The sequence below is a fragment of the Neltuma alba genome, unplaced genomic scaffold (genome assembly GCF_004799145.2).
Source record: "Neltuma alba isolate B1F8T4 unplaced genomic scaffold, ASM479914v2 tig00010348_pilon, whole genome shotgun sequence".
Lineage (NCBI taxonomy): Eukaryota > Viridiplantae > Streptophyta > Magnoliopsida > Fabales > Fabaceae > Neltuma > Neltuma alba.
The window spans coordinates 119,018-146,382 of record NW_021635258.1 but is presented as its reverse complement, the minus strand read 5'-3'; the positions used below and the strand labels follow the sequence as shown (position 1 = coordinate 146,382).

The window sequence follows — 27,365 nt, the reverse complement described above, 5'->3', positions numbered from 1 at the left end:
AATATGTGAAATTTATGTTAATATCAAACTTATGACAAATGATACTTATAAATAGTGTGATTTATTATATATGCAGCCAGCCACTTAATTATGTTGCTAAATTATTACTATATTTTTACCTAATAAAACATGTAAGAGAATAAGAGATTAAAAGTTAGAATATAGGAAAAACATTTTTCTAACCAAAAAGAGACATTAAAGTCTGAACACTTTGGTCATAAAAGGAAACTCCTCCACTGCTTCTTTCTTCATCTTCATTCTCTGCACACAGAGCAAACCAGTCTCGACAAAAGATGCTTCAGCGTCCTAATAATCTCCTTCCGTTGTTTACCTTTTTCATATTCCTCTCATTCTGGGACCTTAACGGCGTCGTTTCGGATCCGCAGACCAATCTTGTGAGCAGATTCTGCAACCCCTACGATGGATTGCTCGTCTCCAACATCTCCATCTTCGATGAAAACCTAAACGCAACGTTGAGAGACATCAGAAAGCAGATTACTGAACAAAACAAGCACTTCGCTACGGCGCAGGAAGCCAATGGAGGAAACCCCGCTGCCACACTTTTTCAGTGCAGAAACTATCTCTCCGTCGCCGACGACTGTGTCGCCTGCTTTGATGTCGCCGCCGTGAGAATTCACAGTTGCGCCGCTGGGTCCCCCGGTGGTTTCGTCGTCTATGATGGGTGCTTCCTCAGGTACAACTAGCTAAGCAACAAGTTCAATTTTTTCTTTTTATGAATAGTAGTTTAATAATATAATTAATCGCATTTAGACTATTATATATTACTACTACTTCGGTTGTTATTAATATCTCAATGAGCTTATCGAAAGTCAAGTTATGAGTACTAGTTAAGTAGATCTGCACGTACATGTAATCAAAGCATCAAATAAAATATACAAAGGACAGTATTATAATTATGATACAATAATGCATGTAAATGTCCATAATCTTTCGCGAGTGAACAACTAGGTTTTAATTTAATAGCATGCTAATAATTTCCTACAACCGCCAACGTTGAATGGTTGTTATGATTTATTTAATTGCAATACCTATATATATAGCCTCTAATTGAGAGTTCTATATTATAGCTTTATCCTGATTAATTTTTCTTGTTTATCTAGATCTAACTAAGTTAATTAGTACTATAATGAGAATTATTATTTTTTATTTCTCGCTAATATACTCTGTTGAAATATTTATTTTTTAAAAATATATATAAATCTATAATTAACCGTTATGTATAAAATAACTAACTTCACAATTTGCGGGGGTCTTATCCGCTAAATAAAATTATAATTCACTTACATATTCATAATTAATACTCCCTCCGTTCCTTATTATAAGAGACATTTGATGCTTATAACATGTTCCTATATATAAGAGACACTTACAAGTTGTCTTTACTTTTTTGTGTTGATTTACTATTTTACCCATATTTATTATCTCCAACTCACACTCTCTCTCCCTCCCACTTCTCTTTCTTTTAATAATTTAATTGTTCTCTCTCATGCTCTCTCTCCTTATTAATGAGGGCATTTTTGGAAAAAAAATTATACTTTTTACACATTAATTGTTTTTAACTAATTTTAACTGTTTTTTTTATCAACGTACTTCAGTTATTTGTCTCTTATAATAAGGAACGGAGGGAGTATATAGTATCTTTAATAGCATATGCTTTTTTACCATGATTATATTTTGACGTGGATAATATATACAATGTTAATTAGAAGCAGTCAATGTTAATTTATAACCCACAAGCATTAGCTCTAAGGGAAGGAGCTTTAGTTGCTTAAATAATATAAGGTCTTAAGTTTGAGCTAGTGTGAAAGTAGAAAAAGCCTTGAGTTTGCTACTCTCAATTATTGGACTTTGTAATGCTCAGATATGATTTACTAATAGTGAATAACGGATAACTGTACAAACTAATTAAGTTAATTTATAGCAAAAATCAATCTAAATGCGATTCAAAACCATAAAAGCATCATCCCATAATTAGCTTAATTTGTAATATAAGTGTAGCTAAATGATACATAGAGAGAGGATGCTTACTGCTTTGTGGGTGTATTAAGGTATGATGCGAGCAACGCTTTCTTTGGTGAGACAACGCCGTCAATCAACAGTGTAAGATGTGATGGGAATCAGACTGCTGATGGAGAAGCCACTGCATTTGACTCAACAGCTCAACAAGTCCTAACCAATCTCCAAACCAGAACACCCACAGCCACTGGTTTCTCTGCAGCCACAAAGATGCAAGTTCCCGCTAATAATAATAATAACGCTCAAACTATTTATGCTTTTGCTCAATGTATTGAAACCATCACTCAGAATCAGTGCCTCAGTTGCTTGAATGCTGCGTATAGAAATTTGCAGACTTGTTTTCCCAATTCGGATGGTAAGGCTTTTGCTAATGGCTGTTTCATGAGATACTCCACCACATCCTTCTTTCCTGATAACCAGACCTTTCACATTGTACCCTTGATCAAACATGGTACAGTCCCTTCCTCAAATCATTGACAATTTGCTTTGCTTATGTGTAATTCTGAATCCCTCAAGTTATATATTAGGTCTTATTTCTGTGCCTGATTCGACGTGGATATATATATATATATATAATATATATAGCTGTACATAAAGATTGGCTCATTTGAAAGTGAGTTCTCTTTATATGTTTTGTGTCTTGCAGGTTCAAATAATAAGAAGGGGACCATTAAAGGTGTAATTGTTGGAGGAGTAGCTTTTGTTTTGATCCTCCTTGCACTATTGGCTTGGATTAAAAGACCAAAAAGGCCCGAGAGATCAGTTCCTAGAGGTGAGCATCTTGGAAAGTCTTGTGTATAATTTTGTAATGATTTATTATTGTGATGCTTTGGTCGCATTTAATTTTCCCTTTTAAAAAAAGCTGGACTTTAGTTCATCTCTGTGAAGAAAGGAATTCCTAATTGCTTTTTCTTAATTTATGAAGAGACGTAATTTGACTAATGCTTTCCTTGACAGGGGACCTATCTGCAGTAAGTAAGTTGAAAGGCCCAATAAATTTTACTTATAGCGAGTTGAAGTTTGCTACTAAGAATTTCAGTGCTGAAAATAAACTTGGGGAAGGAGGGTTTGGAGCTGTATATAAGGTAACTATATATTTTGATTTTCAATATTTCGATCTAGATTGTGTTCCAATGCAAGGATGTTCTAAGGGAGTACTTTCATATAGTGTCGTAAATGAGCAAAATTTCTAATAATAACACTTTCAGGATTGACATTCTTAATCCTCATGTAAATAGGGCACTTTGAAGAATGGGAATATAGTTGCTGTAAAGAAATTAACTTTACGCCAGTCTAAGAAGGTGGAGGAAGAATTTGAAAGTGAAGTGAAGCTTATAAACAATGTTCATCATCGAAATCTTATTCGGCTTCTTGGATGTTGCAGTAAAGGCAATGAGAGAATTCTTATTTATGAATATATGAAAAACACCAGCCTTGACAAATTCTTATTTGGTATATTTTATCAGCCAACAAAGCTTATATATGGTTATTTGATCTTTAGCTATTGAATTCCTTTATAAACTTATATATAAATGCTATTCTTCTCCCTCAACCTTTGTTTGAATTTGTGAAATAGGTAAAAATAGAGGTTCTCTTAGTTGGAAGCAGCGGTATGATATAATTTTAGGAACAGCAAGGGGTTTGGCTTATCTACATGAAGAATTTCATGTTCGTATCATACATAGAGATATAAAAACTAACAATATTCTCTTAGACGATGATCTCCAACCAAGAATTGCTGACTTCGGTTTAGCAAGGCTTCTACCTGAGGAGAAAACTCATCTAAGCACAAAATTTGCAGGAACATTGTAAGTCAAAATATAAACTGCATTTTTGTGATATTCTAAGAATTCATATTGATAACACACATGATGTACCGCCTTATGTTGTACATGTCTATTTCATATTCAATATATAAGCTATCAATTACAACAAATATTTATATACTTTTCAGAGGATACACAGCGCCAGAATATGCAATTCATGGTCAATTATCAGAAAAGGCTGATATTTATAGCTATGGCGTTGTAGTCCTAGAAGTTATGAGTGGTGAACGAAGCAATGAATTGAATTTTGAAGGCGAATTCCTCATTCGAAAAGTAAGAAAATTTCTCTGATTAATTAAAAAACAGCAGTTTCAACGGAGAAAATTTGAATGCATTGACTGTTTTAACCACACAATGTTTTGCCGTGTCTTGTTTTCCCTTCTTATCGCTTTTCCCTTTAATTCACTTGATAGGCTTGGAAGCTATATGAGAGAGGCATACACATAGAGTTGGTGGATGATACCTTGGATCCTAATGATTATAATGCAGAAGAAGTGAAGAAAATCATAGAAATTGGTCTACTCTGCACCCAAGCATCTGCAGAATTAAGGCCATCAATGTCTGAAGTAATTGTTTTGCTCCAAGGCAACGACTTATTAGAAAATATGATGAAACCCACCATGCCTATCTTGATTGAAACTTAATTCTAGGGGTCCCTGTGACCCATCTCTACCATTACTGCTTCCCTCATCAATCGCCAAGCCCATCACTTTTTTAGCAGACTTTGTATTTCCCAAGAATCTGTGGTTAAGGGTGATATTTCTACCATTACCCACTTGTCAACAAAGATTTCAAACAAGAAAATACACATATATATACATGTGTGCCCCCCCCCCCCATCAGGCTAAGCCAACCCCATGAAGCTATATGATCCTTGACAGCACATAGAAAATAGTAATTGGGAAATATACCAAAAAAGGAAAAAAATAATTGGCAAAATTCAGGATTAATTCATGATTGGATTTGAAAAAAAATTACTGTCAATTTCATTTACTGACTTGGTCCTTGTTAGTTTATTTCTCTGCACTACGTTTTCATTGTAATTTTGAGTTTTTCAGATTAAATTTTAACGCTACAAATTAATGTCCATTTAAAAACTAGTAAGTTTTTACGATGTCAAAAGCTACCGAATGTTTCATTTAAGTTATTCCCACACAGTGACGACATGTAGGTTGAAGAAATGTCTCTTACGAGTTAACAAAAGTTGATATAATTGATAAGGGGTTGACTTGTAATCTACAATTTAATAAGTTCAAATCTTAATGCACCTATAGCGGCGAATTCTTCTTGTCGCCACCGTTACTATCATTAGATTGTTGCCACTAAAAGTCAAACCTTTTGTTGCCACTAAAGGACATATTTTCAATGGTGACTTTTTTTGTTGTCGCTGAAAATCCAGTTTTTTATAGTGATGTGAGGGTCTTGCCGGTATATGATTTGTAAATACATTGTAAGTATTTTTTGAGGTTGAAGACATGCCTTGACTTTGGTAAACTTCGAAACCCAACTCATCGAAACTTACTTGTATTAAAAAAATGTATTTTATGCTAGCTAAGAACTCACAAGAAATTTTATTTCCAAAAAAAAAAAAGAATTCACGAGAAATTTATATGGTCTATAAGCTATGTTATATTTCCAGTTGTCCACCGTAATTATTTCATTCTATTAATGGGACACTCGCATTTGTAATTCACTAATCCCAACGTAGAGAGAGTGAACCATGAATTCCTTGTTTTCTTTATATAAAAAAATGTAAATGAATTGGGCTCCAAAAACTTACCAGGACCGGGGCATACCGGACCCATGATTTCCTTGGTGGAGCATTATTTCTTTTTCTTTTGCCAAACACAGTTATTTTCATATTGGAAAGCGGTGCATGATACTCAGTTTGTAACTCCCAAAAATGAAGCCCAAAAGAGTCACAAATACAATGGGCCCGGAAAGAGCCCAACTTCAGAGCAAATAAAGGATCCGAGTAATGACTAATGAGGATTAAAAAAGCCCATTAATCATGGTTGCTCGTCCAATATATCACTCACCATCAATTGCACTAACCAAGCCGCCCCTTTTGCAAAATGAAATATTATATCATTAAACTCCTTGTTTTTTTGTGATTACACGTCTAAAAGTGTTTCTTTTTATCAATCATCAAACTACTTTCATTTTATTAAAATATACTCCTCCAGTTCTTAATATAGGACCTAATTCTTGAGTTGGTTTTGGTTCTAAATGTAAGACCCATTTATCATATTTATCAATTTTCTCTAAATTACCGCTATGGATACTCCCTCAACCATAATCAAATAGAAGAGGGAGATGGGGTATTAAGAAAGATGATCATGGTATTTTAGGAAAAATGTGTCACTTTTCTTATAATTAACTAACTTACCTAACTTCCTTAATCTAATCAAATTAGTTAGATGGGTCTTATATTAAGGACTGGAGGAGTATTACTTATGAGGAAGCAAATTACAAGCCAACCTCCAAGAATAAGATTACAAGCAAGCTAACGTAAAAATCACATTCATTTATAAATCTTATAAATATTAGAGCTTGGGTTTTAAATAGTCGATAATAATATATTTTTTGAATTACTTGCTAATGCTGCCATCAATGATGGTGATTTGAGGATCAGAGACGTCGGTACCTAATCAGAGTTGGTCAGAACAATACTTTGGTCTTCTTTTCTTGGCGCCAACATATATATGTGTGTGTAAGTGAAAAATGATGCTAGTCCCTTAACATTGATCTATATGGTTAATAAAATTTGAAGGAATTGGTGTTGATTATCTCTAGGAGAATTATTTTAAAATATGAGAGATAAAATAGATTGAGATTTTATATTTAGAACTAAATTAAAAGATAAACTAGTTCTTATATTAAAGATCAGAGGTAATAATTAACTTAACTAATTTTTAATGTATTTAAATTAATTAACTAATTTTTATATTAAATACTAGTAGCCTTTGGGAGAGGGAAGAGCTGGTCAACAATTGTTGGTGCAAGGACAATGAAGTCATGAAGCTTTTGTTTTCTTCCCGTTTAGCTACGAGCCGCCGAATTTAATGCTGGTGTCTTTCCTCATTAGGCTATTAGTTGGAAACTTCGTAGTCTTCCACCAATTGTCTCCTGCCACATGCAACTCGACACCACTGATATTAAGCCACGTGGCTGTCTTCGACCAGTTTCTTCTTCCTTATAATTTGTCTGCTGAAATTCTCACCCCTCATTCGTCGTTTTTAAAACACCAATTAATTGGTCACTGTTTATAACTTCTGTTTTCCTCCTTCTTCGTCTTCTTCTTTATCCAATCCATCGCAGCAAAACATGCTTCGACCTAATCTCCTTTTTCCTTTAATCATCACCTTCATCTTCTGCTCATGCTGGATTCTTGATGGCGTCGTTTCAGACCCACAGGCCAATCTTTTGACCAGAGGATGCAACCCGTACTACGAATTTCTGGTGCCCAACGTCACCGTCTTCGGTGAAAATATAAACGCGACCTTGCGAGACATCAGAGAGCAGATCAGTGACCAAAACAAGCACTTCGTCACAGCACAGCAAGCTGCCAATGGTGGAAACACCGTCTCTACGCTTTTTCAATGTAGAAGCTATCTCTCCACCGCTGACTGTGTCGCCTGCTTCGACATGGCCGCCACTGACATCCTCAGCTGTGCCGCCGGGGACCCTGGTGGCCGGGTTGTTTACGACGGATGCTTCCTCAGGTACAACTACTATTCCTCCAACTTAAAGTTTGACTCTTTTTTTTTTTTTTTGGGTATAGTTAACACAGATAATCTTATCCTAGTCTTTATCACTTTAATTTTCTGTCTGACTTTCTACCACGCCACCAACGACAGTTTTTTTTTTCCCTTTTAATAAACCAGTGCCAGTTTTTTATGTCTACGATACGCAACATAAGGGTGTTCAATTTGTTCTGTCTTGGTGCCGGTGAATTCAGAACGGGACAAAAAAAATTTCGAGACGGGACGGGGTCATTCCATCTTGTTCCGTCCCAGGATTTTTTTTCTTTTAAAAATTATTTATTAATAATTATTATTAGATTATTTAATTTACTTATTAATAATAACTCTTATTTTTATGGTGATTTGTAACTCTTAAGTTGTAGTATTATCTCAACAAAATCTCCTTCCTCAATAAAATAATTCATAAAGTCATGATATAGTGTTTTTCTTACGGTATTTTTTTACATCTTTTTTATGCTATATAATTGAGCTTTCTACATAATATTTTTTTATAATGTTTTTATCTTTAGAAGCCCAATATAAAATAAGTATTATAACATAAAAAAATTTATATAAAAATTATAGTATTTTTTTTAAAAAAAGGAGAAGCGGGACGTCCCGGTCCCGTTCCGATCTCGATGAGACGGGACAGGGATTTTGTCTCGTGTCCCGTCCCGTCCTGTGAACACCCTAACGCAACATATAGAGACCATTTACGTGTCTGTTTGGATTAGCTGAAAAAATAGCAGTATATTTTTAATTTATTTTTAAAAAAATTAGATTGAGTAAAAGTTAAATTAGATAATCTAATTTATGTTTGGATTGAATTTTATAAAAATTAGTTTGTAAAAATAAAAAAATTGTTTGGATTATAATTGAATAAGTAAGTTCAATTTGTAAAATTATCAAAATAGGTATGACTTTTTTTAAATAATGAAAAAATGATTAAAAAAAAGAATTTACATACTATAATGAATTTAAATTATTTTCATGTGAAGAAGTGCAATTTAATGATTGAAATATATTTTAAAAGATTAGGACTTTTATTAAAAAAATTTGTAAATAAAAATGTATAATTCAAAAAAATTACAAATATTAAAAATACATAATTAAATCTTATAAATTATAAATAATATGTTGGCAAAAAATAGAAACTATAAATTATAAATAATAACAAAATCTAACTGAGGTTCTGCCGCATTAAGCCTCTCAACTAGTGCAGTGGATGATACTCCCTTTTGATTTCCCCACACACCTATCGAGATGTGATCACGCTGCATAAGCCATGGGCATCAAAATATAGCTTCTGCTTTATCATGCGATTTGGGGCAAAACTTCTTTTTTTTTTTTTTAAGTTGTTCCAAATATAATGAAAAGACAAAAGCAGGCTAAAAGCAATTCAAACATGGCTTTTACCCATCTAAACGCAGTTCCAAACACACCCATATATCTTATGGTAATATGCACTTTAAAAACTTACCATTTTTATAATTATAGAACATAATATGCTATGGATCAAAATACTCCCTAAATTTTAGACTGAGTCATATACAAATAAACCCTTGTCATATTATATTATTTGAATGCAAAAAAAAGGAGGTTAGATTTATGATTTAGTGTAAATGTAAAAATGTAGGCATTTTTAAGTATACTTCACTAAGGTATGATGCTAGAAAGTAATCATCAATATATTACATAAAAAAAATAATAATCCAGCATTATTCACTTAATCTTAATTGACCAAGCTTGATTTTTGGCTAGCTAAATCAATGAAATAATACTGTGTGTGATGTATATAGGTACGACATTAGTAGCGCTTTCTTTGGTGATACAACACAGTCTATCAACAGTGCATCATGTGGGAATCAGACTACAACAGATGAACCTGCTTCTGCATTTAGCTCAGCTGTTCAACAAATTCTGATGAATCTCCAAACAGCAACCCCCACAACCACTGGGTTCTCTGCAGCCACAAAGACGCAACTTCCTAATAATGGTTCAATTATTTATGCATTTGCTCAGTGTATTGAAACTATCACACAAAGTACGTGCGAGGATTGCTTGAATGCTCAGTACAATAATATGCAGACTTGTCTTCCCAGTTCAGATGGCAGGGCTTATGCCAATGGCTGTTTCTTGAGATATTCCACCACTTCCTTCTTTCCTAATAACCAGACCATTGATATTGCACCCTCCTCCAAGCAGCAAGGTACATTGTTCTTCAGATCATTTATGTCACACTTAGCTTTGGATGCATTCAGATGGCAAATTTGAAGTATCATATGTTTGTGTGTGAGTGCTTTTTTTCAAAGGAATGTTCAATACCTAAGAATTATAACTGCTTATTATATGAAGCAGTGACTCTTGGTGAATGACTACTTCGAAAATTTGTTCTATATTTTCCTGTCTTTTAGGTTCAAGCAATTATAAGGGAGCCATTATAGGTGGTATTGTTGGAAGCGTAGTAGCTCTTGCTTTGATCTTTCTTGCATTATATGTCTGGATTAGACGACTAAACAGACCTAAGAGGGTTCCTAGAGGTGAGCATGTTAAAATGTCTTCGTCTATTATATATTAACGATTTAATTTGAGGCTTTTGGTTTTCTCTTTTCCCCTTAATTTAACGAAATGAATCCTTGATTTTGTTTTTTTATTTAGTAATTTTTGGAGAGACGTTTTCTAACACTCTCCTCATGAAGGTGAGATAATTGGAGGAAGCAAGTTGAAAGGCCCAACTATTTATACTTATACGGTCTTGAAGACTGCAACTAAGAATTTCAGTGAAGAAAACAAGCTAGGAGAAGGAGGGTTTGGTGTTGTATATAAGGTAGTTTTATTTTATTTTTCAATATTTTAATATTGATGAGCAAGGATGTCTTGAAGTGATTTTTATATAAAAGGCTAAATTTCCAAGAGAACTGAGGCAACACGTCCAAAAGCATTTCATGACTAACAATTTCATAATGATGAATAGGGCACTTTGAAGAATGGCAAAGGAATTGCGGTGAAGAAATTAACATTTCGCCAATTCAACAAGATGGAGGAGGACTTTGAAAATGAAGTGAAGCTTATAAGTAATGTCCATCATCGAAATCTTGTTCGGCTCATTGGATATTGTATTCATGGCAAGAATAGGATCCTTGTTTATGAATACATGAAAAATAGCAGTCTTGACATTTTCTTATTTGGTAAACCTTCTATCAATACCTATATCAGTACAATCTATATCTATTTCCTAAAAGTTCTTAATGGAGTAACACTTCTATGTTTCTTTTGATGTTTCTGACCCTCTTATTCAAAATGTGTAAACTTGAAAATAGGTAAAATGAAAGGCTGCCTCAACTGGAAGCAACGATATGATATAATTTTGGGCATCGCAAGGGGTCTAGTCTACTTACATGAGGAATTCCACATTTGTATCATACATAGAGATATAAAACCTAACAATGTTCTCTTGGATGATGATCTTCAGCCAAAAATTGCTGATTTTGGATTGGCAAGACTTCTACCAGAGGACAAGTCTCATCTTAGCACCAAATTTGCAGGAACATTGTAAGTTGAAACAATTATATTTGTATAATTTTCTCAACTTTTATTATACTACATACTCATAAATCTATACATATAGTTAGGTCACTAGCTAGAATAATATTGTTACATTGATATATACTTTTAACTTCTCTTTACTTTGTCCTTTTAAAACCTGAATACTTAAAAAAAAGAGCGTGTAAATCTAGCGAAACATGATTTTATGTTGTTAATCTCTATTTCATATTTTGTCATCTCTTAAAATTTATGTTTTTGTGTCGTGTCATTATGGACATTGGTTAATTAATTGATTATGTCATAAATATCATGTCTATGTTTTAGAGGATACACAGCACCAGAGTATATAATCCATGGCCAATTATCCGAGAAGGCTGATGTGTATAGTTATGGTGTTGTAATCTTGGAGATTATCAGTGGCCAAAAAAGCAAGGAACTAGCAGTATATGGTGATATTGAAGGCGAATTCCTCCTCCAAAAAGTAAGAAAGTTCTCATGGCTAAATTAAAAAAAAAAGACACTTTTTAAGAAATTTTGGATGGCTTTTCCTACAACTCAACATTACTCGATTGACTTTATTGGAATATCTATTCCTTCTTCATTGCAAATAATCCAATTATAGATATTTGAAAAAAAAAAAAACACTAATATCACTTTCACATCGCCTTTTTTTTTTTTACCTCTCTTATTAAATTTCACTTCGATCCCACTTGTTAGGCTTGGAAGCTATATGGAAAAGGCATGCATGGGGAGCTAATAGACAAGACACTAGACCCTATTGATTACGATGTAGAAGAAGTGAAGAAAGTCATAGAGGTTAGTTTGCTTTGCACCCAAGCATCTGCTGAAATAAGGCCAACAATGTCCGAAGTTGTTGTTTTACTCCAAAACAAGGACTTGTTAGAGAATATGAAACCCACTATGCCTGTCTTGATTGAAACAAATTAGAGATTCCTCTTCTCCTATTGCTTGCCCTTGTATATTACCGACCGCAATGTGTAATGTATAGGAATTTGAATTTATGGGTGATTTTGAGTTTTGAATCCCAGATAGAATTTATGGGTGATTTTGAGTTTTGAACCCCAGATAGAATTTATGGGTGACTTTGAGTTTTGAACTCCAGATAGAAAAAGTAATGTGTAGAAGACGAAGGAGAAAATAGAAGATGATCGTCTTTCATTCCATTCCTTAACATTTGTTTGTAATTATTCTTCAATCCCAGTAAGTGTGTATATGCGTGCGCTAATTATACAAAGCATCTGATATGAATTTTATTTAAAAAAGTGACATCAAGAATGCATTATATTTTTTAATTGATAAATCTAATTTAATTTTATAACTGATATGAATATTTCATTGATATAATTATTTCTCATTACATTTACGCATGCTAATAAAATTTGTGCTCTTAGATCAAGTTCCTCTTCTAAATGCTAGATGAAGCAAACTGACCAAATTTTGTGCAAGAGACGGCAACGCAACATGGTTTCTGATGAGACAGAATCCAAAGTAAAAGCTCTTTCAATGAATAAAAAATGGGTCAATTTTATTCGTTTTTCACCTGGACTTTGAAAAAATGAATCATATTGTATTGTTCATGAATTGAGAATAATATAGCCTGCAATAAAATTTATATTTTTATTAATATTGATATTGATCACAGTGATAATTTCAAATTGAATAATACTACCTCATCCAGTCCTAGTTATAAGACCTCATCTGTAAACTATAAACAAGATTTTATAATTAGAACTGGAGTGAGAAATACTCATACAAAACAAATGATGGGAGCCCAATGCGAATGAAGTCCACAGAATGTTGAAACCCAAGAGACTGGGCCCGTGGAAACAGGCTTGCAATACGTCGCTGAGCCCAATAAAGTGTTGATGAGTTATTTGGGTAACAGGAGTTTCCATATGCCTATTACTTAGGACTTGTTTGGAATCACTTAAAATCATATTTTTAATCATAATTATTTATAGAATATGAGGTAAGTATACGAAGAGAGTTTTATCTTAATTTATATAAAAGTGCTCATAAGTGCTTAAATCACAGCTTCAAGCAAGCCATTAGCCGACACCACATCACAAACACACTATTATGATAGAAAAGAAAGTAGCCCATCGAAAAGTTTATTACAGTGGAAAAGCATCAATTATACTTTCAAATCGCTAACCATGCTAGAAAAGTAACCAACTTATATCATTTACAAAATGCTAGCATTGTTAAGAAGAATTAAATTCATTGCACTTCATAAAAATTCCTTTTAAAACATATATACACATAATAACCATGGTAAAGAAGAAAGAAACCTCAGATAATAAGCTGCCATGGCGCCTTTTCTTATCCCATAAGTCAGAGCCAACAATTTCAACACAATAATGAGTTAATAACTACCGTTGGGACTTGTAGCACCTCCACATGGGTTTAGAAACCACCCCACAAGCCCAATACAAATCCATTCACATTGGGACGAGGTTGCCATGATCAATGTTTTTTTTTTTTTGGTTGCTTAGAGTATCCTCCTACCCGAACAGTAAGAGGTTAATTTTTCGAGATACTGTTAGGCGTCGTAGTGGGGACCCCTCCCAACAAGTTTTTTCTTTTTCTCCATACACACAGCTCTACAAATTAAACCAAGAACATGATGCTTAAGGTGCTTAAGTCCCTTCCGCTTGGACCAATACTTGTTGGTCACCATGATCAATGTTGATGGAAGTTTAATTATCACTATGTCAGGGATGCCAACAGAAGTTGGGTCTAACAGAAAGGGTTAGTCTCTCACAACATAGGGAACCAAGATTCTAATTCCTATTGAGAGATGCATCTATATTTAGTAGGGGTGTTCACGGGACGGATCGGGACCGGGACAGGCCCGTCCCAGTTCTGTCCCGGTGAACAGTAACGGGACAGAAAATCTGTCCCATGTCCCGACCCGTCCCGAGGTTGTCCCGGTCCTGGTCGGGACGGGACGTCCCGAAATTATTATTTTTTAATTTTTTTAATTTTTTTTAATTTTTTAAAAAAATCTGATTTTTTTGAGCTTAAATATTATAAAAACATCTTTTTTATTTGTTTGGGCACTCTTAAACAAAAGCTCAAAATATTACATATAATAATTATTAAAAACTCTAAACAAAAGCTTTTAACACAATAAAAACTTGCTAAAAATTCTAATCATCAATAATCTCAAATCATTAACAAATATAAAAATTCTAAATAAATATATCCATAGTTCCATACAATAGTCTCAAATCTTAAAAAAAAAAAATGAAAAAAATGACATTATACAAAAAATTTAAAAAATTAATTTTTTTTTTTTAGAAAAGGAACCGGGATGGGACCGGGACTGGACAACCCCGTCCCGTGTCCCGTCCCGTCCCGGTCCCTTTTTTGTCCCGTCCCGGTTTGTCCCGTCCCGAAAAATTTCGGGACAGATCTGTCCCGTCCCAATAAGACCGGGACCGGAACCGGCCGCCCGGGATGGGCCGGCCTTGAACACCCCTAATATTTAGTATATGATAATGCCTTGAATTGAATAAGATTGCTTTTGATAGAATAATACCTAAAAAAAAAATCTAATTGGGTGCGTGATTTGCGATAGAGATGCCCATTAGGACCCTCCCCTCCTAACGAGGTGAAGGTCAATGTTGATGTAGCATTTTCATTAGAGGTAGGGAGATTCTTAGAGGCTTTGCGTATCCGATATATTAAGCTTGAAACTGATGCAACAGAGACAATAAGGCCGGGGCAGCAAGAAGACGTGGGATCCCATCCTGATGAGGTTTAATTTAATTCTCCAAGCAAAGGCTTTAATATTGATATTGATCATAAATAATCATTTCAAATTGAATAAGAAATTAATTAAAGAATTCCCTAATTATATATCTCACCTCTACGAACCCTCTTGGACAACTTTGACCTCCCACACAAAACAAATAAATGCAAGCAGAATCAAAATATATAAAATATGCACCCGCAGCCACTACCCAAATAATGGCCTCATTTAATTTCCTCCTACAAGTGGCAATAATTAAAAAAGTGGAACTTACTTAATTTCCTAATATGGATTTACTTTCTGTAGGGATCCATGGCATAAACCCATGAAAGATTGGTTTCTATCTATACACTGTACATCCCTATGAGATGTAATATTTTAAGTTTTACGTAATTAAATATATCACCTCTACTCCACACATACGCACTCACAGAATATTATATTTATGGCATTTGCTTCGCGTAAATTCATATATATATATATATTGATTTTGTTGAGAATAGTATATCTTTTTTTCGTGTGTATATATATATATATATATATTTGAGTGCATGAATATGTGTATATATATATATATGCACACTACGTAATTTTTTTTTGTGTGGCGTGCGGAATAAATCATGCTTTAAAAGTTTTTGAAATTAAGAATGTGTTTAACATTTAAATAATATAGAAGTTAAATAAGATGGGAAAATTTTTTAAAATTGGAACAAAGAACCCACTGAAATTGTGGAAAAATAATTGAAAATAGGCTAAAAAATTACTATTAATGTCTTATGAATAATTTGGCTATTTATGCGCTATATTTTATATTGATTAGTAATTTAGTCAACAATTTTCCATATCCAGAATATAAAAATATATATAAATGCAGAAGCACGTTTGCCCAATTAATATAAGTCAACGGAGCTGGATTACTTGTCCTTTCTATTCTAGTAAGGATAGGAGCTTAAGGGAATTACTTCTTGTTATCATAAAATCCTTAATTATAAAAAGTGGGACCACAGGATGAAATCAACTGTCCTGATAAAGCCCTTCTATTCAACCATGAACACAATCCCACAAGAATTAACTCGAGTACTGGAGAGCTTGGAGCAATCCAGTCACATTAGTTGGTCTTTTTTATCATTTTATTACTTGCCACGATCCATATACTTGCGACGTCAACATCACTACTCTCTATGTTGGAACAGAAGAGCACCTATAACTCTATATGCCGAATATAATGTTGGTGTCTTGAAATTTCATAGTCTTCGACTAACAGTTGTGGTTCCCTCAAGACTTCCATAAATTGCACTGTCCTCTCTCATGGGACAAATTGCTAGCGCATCCTTCTTCAAGAATTTGAAACATGAGGAAATGTGAAGAAACAACTCGATCCCACGGACACTTAGGCCACATGGCTGACGTAGACCAGCCCCCCCCCCCCCCAAAAAAAATCCGATGAAATTCTCATTCCTCCTTCGTCGTTTTCAAGCACCAATAGATCAGATACCTTCCTTTGCTCGGTCATATATATATATATATATATATATATATATAACCTCTCTTTCCTTCTTCATCTTCACTCTCCATATCCAGACATGCATATATTTCCATCCAATCCATCTCAGCAAAACATGATTCAACCTAATTTCCTTCCCTTAATCACTTTCATCTTCTGGTCAAGGTGGACTCTCATTAACGTCGTCGTTTCAGACCCACAGGCCAATCTTCTAACCGATTTGTGCAACCCATAGGCCGAATTCCTCGTGCCCAACGTCACCATCTTCGATGAAAACCTAAACGCAACGTTGCGAGGCATCAGAGAGCAGATCAGTGATCAAAACGAGCACTTCGCCACCGCACAGCAAGCTGCCAATGGTGGAAACACCGTCTCTTCCCTTTTTCAATGTAGAAGCTATCTCTCCGTTGCCGACTGTGTCGCTTGCTTCGACCTGGCTGCCGCTCAAATCCTCAGCTGTCCTGCCGGCGACCCTGGTGGCCGTGTTGTCTACGACGGATGCTACCTCAGGTACAACTACACCTCCAAGCTCAAGTTTGACTTTTTTTTTTTAATTTTCCTTTTTTGAATAGTTAAAGGAGAGATAAGATATTCAATGCTCAAACTCATCGCTACTATTCTAGCGTATTCTTAATCTATAGATCTCTTTTAATTTTCTGTCTGATGACTTTCTGCCATGCCCCCAGTTTTTATGTCTCCACGATGAACACATGCAAACTAACCCATATCATGTTATATTATTTGACAAATAGAGGTAATATGCTATTGATCAAATATATATATCCTCTTTTCTTTTTTTTGGTGCAATAGTGACAAACTCAATTATTTTTATATATTTTGGTATCTTTTATATGGGTTTTGTCAACTTAATTGGTCCCTTTTTGCCTTAATTGATTGTTCTTTGATTTATTTTATTTTATTTTGAATTATTATTTTATAGGGGCAAAATTGTCATATTTTGGTTTAATTGTGACTAATTGATTTTTGAGGACAATTAATACTACCTTATCCTTAAATTTTGTTTGCAGGTTTTTAGAAGATTTAAAAATAAAAATTAAAATTAAAAAAAAAAAATTTAAAAAAAGGGGAGCAAAACGTTGCGTTTTGCCCCCCAACCTAATATACTATAATTCAATCATCTTCTTCAGCCGAAAAGGGGAGACGCAGAACACACACACGCGGCTGGCGGCAGAGGAGCAAAACAGAGGAGGCGCACGCACGAACCAGAAGCTGGCCAAGCGAGCTGGGCGGCGCGCGAGGAGACCATTCATCATCTTCTCCGTTGAATCTTTCTGGTGGCAGAGAGAATCAACGCGGGACGCCGAAGGAGATAGAACGAAACAGAGCAGAGCACGCCGAACAGGGTAGAACCGAGACGCAAGCGAGCTGGGCGCGGCTGGAGAAAGGACCAGAGAACGAACACGACGGCGGCTGCGTTCTTCCATGGGATCCTGTAGCAAAATACTGATTGTGGCATTTCTTATGGCAATCCATGGCTAGAGCTTAATAATCCTCTAATTCAACAACAATGGCAGGAGCTTAGATCATCAAGGGGGAGTTTTAGTTGCTTTAATTTCTTACTCAATAATTGTTTAACAATTCCTAGGTCTTAGGATAGTTTTTCTGATTGTTGGGATAATTGTATTGCTTAATCTGATTATATTTGGAAGATTATTGTGACTGAATTATTGCTTAGTATTTGACATTGGGCTGTTTATAGTTTTGATCTCAATTATAATGTTGTGGTTATGACATTTGTATTGATTTTGGAATTAATATATTGTGATTTTCTAAGGTGGCTTAGAATTTTGGATCATATAGTCTCTTGCTAGCTTTAATTCTGTTATTTTGGATTTAAGAGTTCTAATTAAGCATTGGTTTTTAGCATCCTTAATCCCATTTTACTATTCTGGTTGCAGTTAGTAAGTTGGGATTTTAGGAAAATATTTTGTGGCAACTCGAGGTGGCTCGGTTGTTGGATCAAAAGCTTAATTATAATTCTTAATTCATTGTTTTTAACTCCCACATCTTTTAGAGTGATGATTGCCTGCGTTGTTGAATTGGAGGATTGATTTTTATCAGTGTTATTTGTGTGTCTCATTTTCATTTCTTTAATCTCCATTCATTTTAATCACTTTTATATAAAAACAAAAAAAAAAGTATTTTAATTTCAATTTGATTCGTAGTATTTAATTAACAGTTTTTCAAAATCAAAAATCTCTTTTTATAGTTTAGGTTACTTGCATTTATTTACTAGGGTTTAATTTCGTTTTCGGCTCCTCAAAGTGAAACGACCCGAGTTTTGCACTATATTGCATTAATTCGGTTAATTTTTGGAGTAACCCCAAAGCGACAATTAAAGGAAGTTCAACTTCAAGTGGCGCCGTTGCCGGGGAGCCAAGAAATTGGTTCCCTAGTAATTAAGTGTCAAGTAGCCTTGATTGGGGTTCATTTGTTGAGCCTTTTTAGTTCTCATTTTTGTTAGTTTTTTTTTTTTCAGTAGTTTGCATTTGTTTTTTGTTTTTTGTTTTTCATGGCTTGGTTTAATAGCAATCATGATCTATTCTCGCATTCTCACTTTTATGCAGGAAATAGTACGTGGAATGAAGCACCTTCTAATTCAACATGTTCTCAAGAAATTGAAGAGTTGTTGCAACAGTTAGACTCCTTCCAAGCTCAGCTAGAGTCTCAAACGCCTAATCACTTCTCTACCCATGACCCTTCTTGGATGAACCATCCTCCACATCAATCACCTAACCCATCACTCCAACCTCACCAACCATACTTTAATCATATATCTCTACCATATGCACACCACCAAGAACCACCTCCTTTTCCATATGAATACCACCACCAACCCTTGTCCCAATCCATATACCAATCCCTTCCCCAATCTTATGAACATGAATTCAATGAACTTGACCCATTTCTTACTATTCCTAAGAAGGAACAGATACAATTTTTAAGAGAAGCTTACGACCGCTTAAATTCATACTACCATAGATTACTTGAAGAGGAAGAGATATCTGGGATCTCTAAGGAATTAGAGGAAGAGCTAGAAGAATGTCAAAGTGCATTGGGAAAGTTCTTGAGTGATATAGCGCGAATTGAGTCTGAGATTGGGAAAGATGAATCAAAGTGTCTAGATTCACTCATGCAAGAGGCTGAGAGGAAGCAAGAACATCTACAAACTCACAAGGACTCGTGCCCTACATCAGGTAATATTGCTCCTCTTCTTGAGGAGATTGACCCTTGTGCTATAACTACTATTCCTGTTGAAGCTTCTGATAATATGAGTGATATTGAGGTGGATGAAGAAATTGTCTGTGAATCCCCTCATGTTTTTGAACATGCTAATACTCATCTTGTTGCTCTTAGTGGTAGTGATTTGGATGAAGATGCTGTTTTGTGTGATGATTTACATGCCAATCATGTTCCTCTTCACAGTGTTGGAAGCGTTGTTATTGATAAGTATGAGAACATTGAGATTGCTAAATCTTGTTTGAGTGCAATTATTGATGACAAATGTGAGAATGATCATTGCCTTGAGAACCAATTGCATGATAATTCCTTTGAGTTAGTAGCTTCTAGTGTTGTTGAGAAAGACTCTGAAATTTTGATTGACAAAATTATGCATGTAGATGAGTCTTTTCAACAAGTTTTGTCTTGTGATTTGCCTCCTGATTTAGTTAGCTGTGTCAATAGTAGTATTCTGCATGAATCTTCTTCTGCTTTCATGTTTTTACCTCCCAGCTCTTGTGAATGTAATAGTGATGTGCTGTACTCTAATAACTGTCAATTGGATTCTTCAGTTTCCACGTCACATGAACCTAAATGTTTTGAAACTTTAAATGATTGTTTGACTCCTACTGATGGGAGTATCATTGACTTTCTTGGATGCTGTAGCTACTTGAAGAGCCTAGATCATAAAATGTCTTTACTTTATTTGAAATCTCTCGAAGTCTATATTGTTAGATTTGGTACTGCTGCTAGGTTGTTTTCTGTGCAGGCACATAATTGGAAGGGATCTCCTCGACACCAAACTCCACCATATGCTCTTGGACCTCTTTCAATTGACCCTGAACCACCACCAAGAAAGTGCAATCATCAAGAGCAATCCTTTTTGCTAAGTTTCATGTTTCTCATTATTGATGAGAATTTCTCTTTTAAGAGTCTAAGGCGCTTTAAGCACAAGGTTGTCTCTTTCCTCACTTATTTTCTCTTAACTTTGCATTGATTAACTGTGCTTAACTGAATTATTGAAGAGGATAAGTGTGGGGGAGCTATTCTAGTAGAAAAGTAACCTTGTTTTTGTTTACTCCCTTATTGATCCTCTTTTTCTCTTGTCATTACCTCCTTAAGTGTGGGGGAGAGATTGTTGTTGAGTTGTTGAGCTGTTTTTGAAAAAAAAAAAAAAATCCTTTGGATTTGCTCCTGTTTCATAAGTATTGCTGCTATAATTGCTCTCTTCTCTGCCTTATTGGTTGATTTCTGAATTGCATCGCATGATTTGAGAGTGATTCTTGCTTGGGAATTTTGCTGCTAGTTTCTGTGTCCTCCTATTTTCATTCGCCTCAGTGTTCTGCACTGCTGTATGGGCGAGTTGCTGTTCTCTCTGTTGCTGACTTGACTTTTGTAATCCTTGGGCATCTCTTTTAAAATCCTTTTGCACAATGCTTGTGAATTGCACGGCTGAGTTTGATTGCATTTGATTTAAGTGATTTCTGTTCTTAGTTGATTAGCATAGTAGAATGCCTTTAGTGCAGTGTTATTAACCTTGTTTCATAGCTTGATACTTAAGGAGGAAACATCTTAGAGAAAGCCTTAATGGAAGGATTTTTGAGCCATATATTTTCTCATCTTGTGTGATTTTCATCTAGTTTTGGTTAACCTCTAGAACTTGTCTAGATTCTTTTTCAAAACTGCATTAATACCTAGATTTGTGAAGATGATAGGGGCATTCATTTCTAAACCTTTACCCAAACACAAACCACTTCATTTAACTTTTGTTCACCCTTTTGAGCCTTCACTTTCATTCCATTCACTACTTTTTAGCAAAGTGTCTTGCATGAGTTACATTTGGTTTTTCATTTTGAAAAGTACATCATTAAATCTATATCTTTGCCTTCTTGGGTTTGGATGCCAAACAAAAAAGAAAAAAAAGAAAAAAAAAGGAAATAGAAAAAGGCAAGAAAGAGAAGAAAATGTTTAGAAAAAGCCAAAGAAAGAAAGTTATAAAAAAAAAAGAAGAGAGAAAATAAGTTGCAACAAAAGAATAAATTTGAAATAAGGCATTCAATGGTGGTTTGAAGAGCAAGGATCTCTATCTCAAAAGTTTAAAATATGCACTTTGGTGTTCTTTCATGATCGTACTTTAGCTCACTTTGAGTTGATACTTTATTACTCATGCATTTCACTTGCTAGTTTATCTCATCCATTTGACCTTGCTTTCCGACATTACAACCCTTCAAGTCCCCTTGATCATGAGTCTAAGGTATGTTAGTGGTGGAGATATTAGAATTTCTACAAGCTTATGGTAGGTGCTAATCTAGGTGGATTGAGTGAAATTTTTCCCATTAGAGAGATGAGTGAAACACTTGTACCCTATGTGAGCTCTATTATGTTTCTCTTCCTTTATCTTGCTATGTTTCTTGTGTTAATTTCTTTGCACTGAAGTATTCTATGATGTTGATTGATTAGGAATAAAGATTGTTTGAGTTAATTGCACATTCATGCTTAGTTAGTTTTATGTTTGCTTGCATTGAGTCTCTCTATTGAATTCTTCTTTAATGAAGTTTTGCCCAGGAGTGCAAAAGGCTAAGTGTGGGGGAGTTGACAAACTCAATTATTTTTATATATTTTGGTATCTTTTATATGGGTTTTGTCAACTTAATTGGTCCTTTTTTGCCTTAATTGATTGTTCTTTGATTTATTTTATTTTATTTTGAATTATTATTTTATAGGGGCAAAATTGTCATATTTTGGTTTAATTGTGACTAATTGATTTTTGAGGACAATTAATGCTACCTTATCCTTAAATTTTGTTTGCAGGTTTTTAGAAGATTTAAAAATAAAATTAAAATTAAAAAAAAAAAATTTAAAAAAAGGGGAGCAAAACGTTGCGTTTTGCCCCCCAACCTAATATACTATAATTCAATCATCTTCTTCAGCCGAAAAGGGGAGACGCAGAACACACACACGCGGCTGGCGGCAGAGGAGCAAAACAGAGGAGGCGCACGCACGAACCAGAAGCTGGCCAAGCGAGCTGGGCGGCGCGCGAGGAGACCATTCATCATCTTCTCCGTTGAATCTTTCTGGTGGCAGAGAGAATCAACGCGGGACGCCGAAGGAGATAGAACGAAACAGAGCAGAGCACGCCGAACAGGGTAGAACGAGACGCAAGCGAGCTGGGCGCGGCTGGAGAAAGGACCAGAGAACGAACACGACGGCGGCTGCGTTCTTCCATGGGATCCTGTAGCAAAATACTGATTGTGGCATTTCTTATGGCAATCCATGGCTAGAGCTTAATAATCCTCTAATTCAACAACAATGGCAGGAGCTTAGATCATCAAGGGGGAGTTTTAGTTGCTTTAATTTCTTACTCAATAATTGTTTAACAATTCCTAGGTCTTAGGATAGTTTTTCTGATTGTTGGGATAATTGTATTGCTTAATCTGATTATATTTGAAGATTATTGTGACTGAATTATTGCTTAGTATTTGACATTGGGCTGTTTATAGTTTTGATCTCAATTATAATGTTGTGGTTATGACATTTGTATTGATTTTGGAATTAATATATTGTGATTTTCTAAGGTGGCTTAGAATTTTGGATCATATAGTCTCTTGCTAGCTTTAATTCTGTTATTTTGGATTTAAGAGTTCTAATTAAGCATTGGTTTTTAGCATCCTTAATCCCATTTTACTATTCTGGTTGCAGTTAGTAAGTTGGGATTTTAGGAAAATATTTTGTGGCAACTCGAGGTGGCTCGGTTGTTGGATCAAAAGCTTAATTATAATTCTTAATTCATTGTTTTTAACTCCCACATCTTTTAGAGTGATGATTGCCTGCGTTGTTGAATTGGAGGATTGATTTTTATCAGTGTTATTTGTGTCTCTCATTTTCATTTCTTTAATCTTCATTCATTTTAATTACTTTTATATAAAAACAAAAAAAAAAGTATTTTAATTTCAATTTGATTCGTAGCATTTAATTAGTAGTTTTTTCAAAAATCAAAAATCTCTTTTTATAGTTTAGGTTACTTGCATTTATTTACTAGGGCTTAATTTCGTTTTCGGCTCCTCAAAGTGAAACGACCCGAGTTTTGCACTATACTGCATTAATTCGGTTAATTTTTGGAGTAACCCCAAAGCGACAATTAAGGGAAGTTCAACTTCAAATAGCCTTTTTAGACTTTGAGTTATATGCCCAAAAAAAAAATCCTTGTCATATTATATGAGCCAAAAAAAGATTAGGCTAAGATAGTAATATTATTTGCATAAATGTAAAAGTTAAGGTTTATTGTAAAATTTAGGCATTTTTCAAATATGTTCCACCAATATATAATACGAAATTATAAGTATAAATATAAAAAGAAAGCTCAATCCTAAAAGACTATCTTATTAGGTGGGACAACCCTGTAAACTTATAAATCCCACTTATGAGACTTTGTGATATGAGATTTAACCGTAACATAATCATCAATATATTGCATAAAAATAAAATAATAATAATCCATGGCTATTCATTTACTCTTCATTGACTAACCTTGATTTTTGGCTCGCAAAACCCATATGAAATACTGTGTGTTGTGTGAAGGTACGACATTAGTAGCGCTTTCTTTAGTGACACAACAGAGTCTATCAAAAGTGCATCATGTGGGAATCAGACTACAACAGAAGAAACTTCTGCTGCATTTACCTCAGCTGTTCAGCAAATTCTAATGAATCTCCAAACAGCAACTCCCAGAATCACAGGCTTCTCTGCAGCCACAAAGACGCAACTTCCTAATAATGCTTCCACTATTTATGCATTCGCACAGTGTATTGAAACCATCACTCATAGTAAGTGTGAGGATTGCTTGAATTCTAACTACAATAGTGTGCAGACTTGTCTTCCCAATTCAGAGGGTAGGGCTTATGCCAATGGCTGTTTCATGAGATACTCCACCACTTCCTTCTTTCCTCATAATCAGACCATCGATATCACACCCTCCTTCAAGCAGCAAGGTACGTTGCTCTTCAGATCATTCATGTCACGCCCATCTTTGGATACATTTAGATGACAAGTTTGAAGTATCATATGTTCGTTTGTGAGGGTTTTTTTTCTTTCAAAGGAATGTTTAATTCTATATGTTCCTGTTTGAGGTGAATGACTTCTAGGAACATTTGTTTTATATTTTCCTGTTTTTAGGTTCAAGCAATAAGGGAGCCATAGTAGGTGGTGTTGTTGGGAGCGTAGTTGTTCTTGCTTTGATCTATGCATTATATGTCCGGATTAGACGGCTCAAAAAAAGGCCCAGGAGGGTTCCTAGAGGTGAGCATATTAAAATGTCTTCAACTATTTTATAGGCTTCTGGTTTTCTCTTTTTCCCTGCATCTAAAGAAATGTAGCTTTCATTTTTTCCCCCCTCTTAACAATATTGGAAAAAGAGACCTTGATGAACATTCTCCTTAACAGGAGACGTAATTGGAGGAAGCAAGTTGAAAGGCCCAACTATTTTCAATTATCAGGACCTGAAGACTGCAACCAAGAATTTCAGTGAAGAGAATAAGCTAGGACAAGGAGGATTTGGTGTTGTATATAAGGTAACTTTATTTTATTTTCAATATTTCAATAAGTTTGTTTTTTATAGTGCTGTAAAAGGCTAAATTCTGAAGAAACCAAAGGCTGAAAGCATTTTCTTGATTAAATATCTTAATAATGATGGATAGGGAACTTTGAAGAATGGAAAAGAAATTGCAGTAAAAAAATTAACATTTCGCCAATTCACAAGGATGGAGGAGGAATTTGAAAATGAAGTGGAGCTTCTGAGCAATGTTAATCATCGGAATCTTGTTCGACTCTTGGGATATTGTATTCATAACAAGACCAGAATTCTTATTTATGAATACATGAAAAATAGCAGTCTTGACATATTTTTATTCGGTAAGCTTCTTTCAGTTAACCAAACTTATGTACTGTTTTTCATAACATTGATGACATTAACTTAACAAGATATCATCATCTCTTACTACAACAAGATTATTCTTATGCCATACTTTTATTGCACTAAGTAAAATCGATATCTATTTTTTGTTTAATTTTTTTTAATCGAAGAAGACTTCTTTGTTTCTCTTGATGCTTTTAACCCTCCTATTCAAAGTGTGTAAACTTGAAAATAGGTCAAATGAAAGGCTCGCTCAACTGGAAGCAACGATATGATATAATTTTAGGCACAGCAAGAGGTCTAACCTATTTACATGAGGAATTTTACGTTTGTATCATACACAGAGATATAAAGCCTAATAACATTCTTGGATGATGATCTTCAACCTAAAATTGCTGATTTTGGATTGGCAAGATTTCTACCCGAGGATAAATCTCATCTTAGCACTAAATGTGCAGGAACATTGTAACTTAAAGCAATTGCAATTGTCTAATTTTAAAATTTTATTACACTACAATTATAGATAACTTATTGATAAAATCTATAGTTAGGTCGCTAGTACAATATTATTACACTAATAAATACTTATAACTTTTCTTTATCTTCAGCAAAATGTTATATTATGTTGTTAGTTTCTATCAGTTTCATATTTTGTCCTCTCTTAAAATTTATGTATTCATGTTCTTGTCATTGTTTTGGCTACTTAATTAATTATGCCATACATATTATACATATTTGCAGGGGATACACAGCACCGGAGTATGTAATTTATGGCCAATTATCTGAAAAAGCTGATGTCTATAGCTATGGTGTAGCAATGTTAGAGATTATCAGTGGCCAAAAAAGTAGGGAACTAGCTATCCATGGTGATAATGAAGGGGAATACCTCCTCCAAAAGGTAAAAATTTTAGTTTACCAATAAAGGTCAAAAAAATTTCAGGTGAAAAAAAAAAAGGTAAAAATTTTAATCGTTTAATCAAAAGACACTTTTTTAAATAAATTTGAATAGCTCTTTCAACGACTTAACACTATTTGATTGATTTTATTAGAATATCTATCCCCTCACTTCAGATCATCCAACTATAGCATTTTTACTTTTGGCCCTTTTTACTCAATCATTTCAATTTAATATCCACTTGTTAGGCTTGGAAGCTCTATGAAAGAGGTATGCATGTGGAGCTAGTAGATGAGACCTTAGACCCTAATGACTATGATGTAGAAGAAGTGAAGAAAGTCATAGAGGTTAGTTTGCTTTGCACCCAAGCATCTGCTGAAATAAGGCCAACAATGTCCGAAGTTGTTGTCTTACTCCAAAACAAGGACTTGTTAGAGAATATGAAACCCACAATGCCTGTCTTGATTGAAACAAATTAATTAATTAGAGATTCCTCTTCTATTGCTTGCGTTTGTATATTACTATCCGCAATATGCTATGCATAGGAATTTAAAATTATGGGTGACTTTGAGCTTTGAAGAACCCCAGATAGAAAAGGTATAATGTGTGTAGAAGACGAAGGGGAAAATAGAAGATGATGATCGTCTTCCATTCCATTTTTCAACATTTGTCTGTAATTACCCTTTCAATTCTAAATGTAAGATGCATTTTATAATGTAAATTACACTATAAAATGGGTATTATATTTAGGACCGGAATAGTATTATTCATCAATCTTGACAGAAGTACATCAATTATAAAGCATCTGATATGATTTTTATCTTAAAATAGCGACGTCAAGGATGCATTTCTTTTTAAATAAATGAAGCTAATTTTATAATTGTT

General features: G+C 34.4%; 2 protein-coding genes and 1 pseudogene across 2 annotated transcripts; all 3 read left to right on the top strand.

Moving 5' to 3' along the window:
• The first annotated feature begins 287 nt into the window (after positions 1-287).
• LOC114755918 (cysteine-rich receptor-like protein kinase 3) lies at positions 288-4,673 on the top strand. Its single transcript, XM_028944818.1, has 8 exons — positions 288-694; positions 2,070-2,488; positions 2,684-2,809; positions 2,995-3,122; positions 3,276-3,489; positions 3,614-3,845; positions 3,992-4,136; positions 4,277-4,673. The coding sequence occupies exons 1-8, from the start codon at positions 294-296 to the stop codon at positions 4,505-4,507; spliced, it is 1,896 nt and encodes a 631-aa protein (XP_028800651.1). The 5' UTR covers positions 288-293; the 3' UTR covers positions 4,508-4,673.
• Positions 4,674-7,111: 2,438 nt separating this feature from the next.
• LOC114755919 (cold-responsive protein kinase 1) lies at positions 7,112-12,103 on the top strand. The gene is made up of 8 exons (XM_028944819.1): positions 7,112-7,588; positions 9,409-9,818; positions 10,024-10,149; positions 10,309-10,436; positions 10,584-10,797; positions 10,930-11,161; positions 11,480-11,636; positions 11,873-12,103. Exons 1-8 carry the CDS (start codon positions 7,191-7,193, stop codon positions 12,101-12,103), a joined length of 1,896 nt encoding a protein of 631 aa, XP_028800652.1. The 5' UTR covers positions 7,112-7,190.
• Positions 12,104-13,854: 1,751 nt separating this feature from the next.
• LOC114755912 (cysteine-rich receptor-like protein kinase 2) lies at positions 13,855-27,094 on the top strand (annotated as a pseudogene).
• The last annotated feature ends 271 nt before the right edge of the window (positions 27,095-27,365 follow it).